The sequence below is a fragment of the Grus americana genome, chromosome 29 (genome assembly GCF_028858705.1).
Source record: "Grus americana isolate bGruAme1 chromosome 29, bGruAme1.mat, whole genome shotgun sequence".
Classification (NCBI taxonomy): domain Eukaryota; kingdom Metazoa; phylum Chordata; class Aves; order Gruiformes; family Gruidae; genus Grus; species Grus americana.
The window spans coordinates 1,584,792-1,586,386 of record NC_072880.1 but is presented as its reverse complement, the minus strand read 5'-3'; the positions used below and the strand labels follow the sequence as shown (position 1 = coordinate 1,586,386).

The window sequence follows — 1,595 nt, the reverse complement described above, 5'->3', positions numbered from 1 at the left end:
AGCTCCAAGTTCAAAGGAGTGCCTCTACCTCAGTCAGACCTGACAGGGCTGTCCCACATTGCAGAACAGAAAGGAGGAACAAGATAAGACAGAGTCAGAGCAGGAGCTGAAAGGCAGGATGAAAAAGAAAGAGCAAATCATGATTCTTTCTGAGCCAACCTGCCTTGGGAAACCAAGGGCAAACTAAGAGAACTTTACTCTTGCAGCTGATTCATGTTTCTTATAATCGTTTCACCCTTATCCCAATGCAGTTCATTTAGCAGGCACAATAACACTCTGATTTTTCTTTCAGATAATCTTGTTTTCTGCAAAGATGTCTTTGAATCAGATGCAAATCAAGCAGGAAATCACCCTCCCACCTGGCCTGAGCAAAACGATTTCAAATCAAAGCCAAGAGCCTGTGCCGTGCACTGACCCAGTCCCATGTCCGCAGCAGCAACCTGAAGTCCAAGTCCCAACACCTTGCCCAGAACCAGTTCCAGTAGTGGTGGTATCAGAAAAAACAGTGCCATTGCCAACACCGGTGGTGGAACCAGGCAAAGGAGAAACACCAGCGGTTGTAATACCCGAGTGTCCACCCCAGGAGCAGCAGCAGCAACAACAATGCAAGCTACCACCAACTTTCCCACCTGTGTCATGCCCTGAGCCTGTTCCATGCCCCGAAGAGAAATCAGCATGCAAAGAGCTGCCTGTGCCAGCCCCTGTTTCCTGCTCTGAACCAACTCCATGTGTGCTGGAGAAGCAGGAGTGCAAGGAAATCCCCGTGACAGTTCCTGTTACCTGCCCAGAGGCTGTAGCATGTTCCCAAGAGAAGCAGCAATGCAAGGAGATCCCTGTGCCAATCCCTGTTCCATGCCCTGAACCCGTACCATGTCCCCAGGAGAAGCAGGAGTGCAAGGAGATCCCTGTGCCCACCCCGTGCCCTCCAGAGAAGCAGGAGTGCAAGGAGACCCCCATACCAATCCCAGTTCCATGCTCTGAACCCACACCATGTGCCCAAGAAAAGCAGCAATGCAAGGAAGCCCCTGTGCCAATCCCTGTTCCATGCCCTGAACCTGCACCGTGTCCCCAGGAGAAGCAGGAGTGCAAGGAGATCCCTGTGCCAATCCCTGTTCCGTGCCCTGAACCTGTACCATGTCCCCAGGAGAAGCAGGAGTGCAAGGAGATCCCTGTGCCCACCCCGTGCCCTCCAGAGAAGCAGGAGTGCAAGGAGACCCCCGTGCCAATCCCTGCTCCCTGCCCTGAGCCAGAGAAGTGCTCCCTTCCAGAGAAGTGTCCTCCCATCGAGCAGCAGCAGGTGAAGCAGCCCAACCAGTGGCCACCGATGCAGAAGTAACTTGCAGCTGACAAGGGAAGCCCCGAAGAGAGAAGATTGCAAAACCCAGACCTCCTCTCCCCGTGTCCCACAATCAGAGGTCATTTTCCAACACCCTTTTTTTTTTCCACTGCAGAATTTCTGTTAAGAAGCACAGCTCCCAACTCCCCCTCCAGCTAACGCTAGCGTTATCCTATACTAACAGCCATACGCTAACTGACATGTCGGGACTGTCAATAGGTAACGAGGCTTCAAGTGATGTCGTGGGCATATGCGTTCA

At 52.6% G+C, this 1,595-nt stretch overlaps 1 protein-coding gene across 1 annotated transcript; it reads left to right on the top strand.

Moving 5' to 3' along the window:
• The first annotated feature begins 313 nt into the window (after positions 1-313).
• Positions 314-1,336, top strand: LOC129197514 (keratinocyte proline-rich protein-like). The gene has a single exon (XM_054806005.1). It carries the CDS (start codon positions 314-316, stop codon positions 1,334-1,336), a length of 1,023 nt encoding a protein of 340 aa, XP_054661980.1.
• The last annotated feature ends 259 nt before the right edge of the window (positions 1,337-1,595 follow it).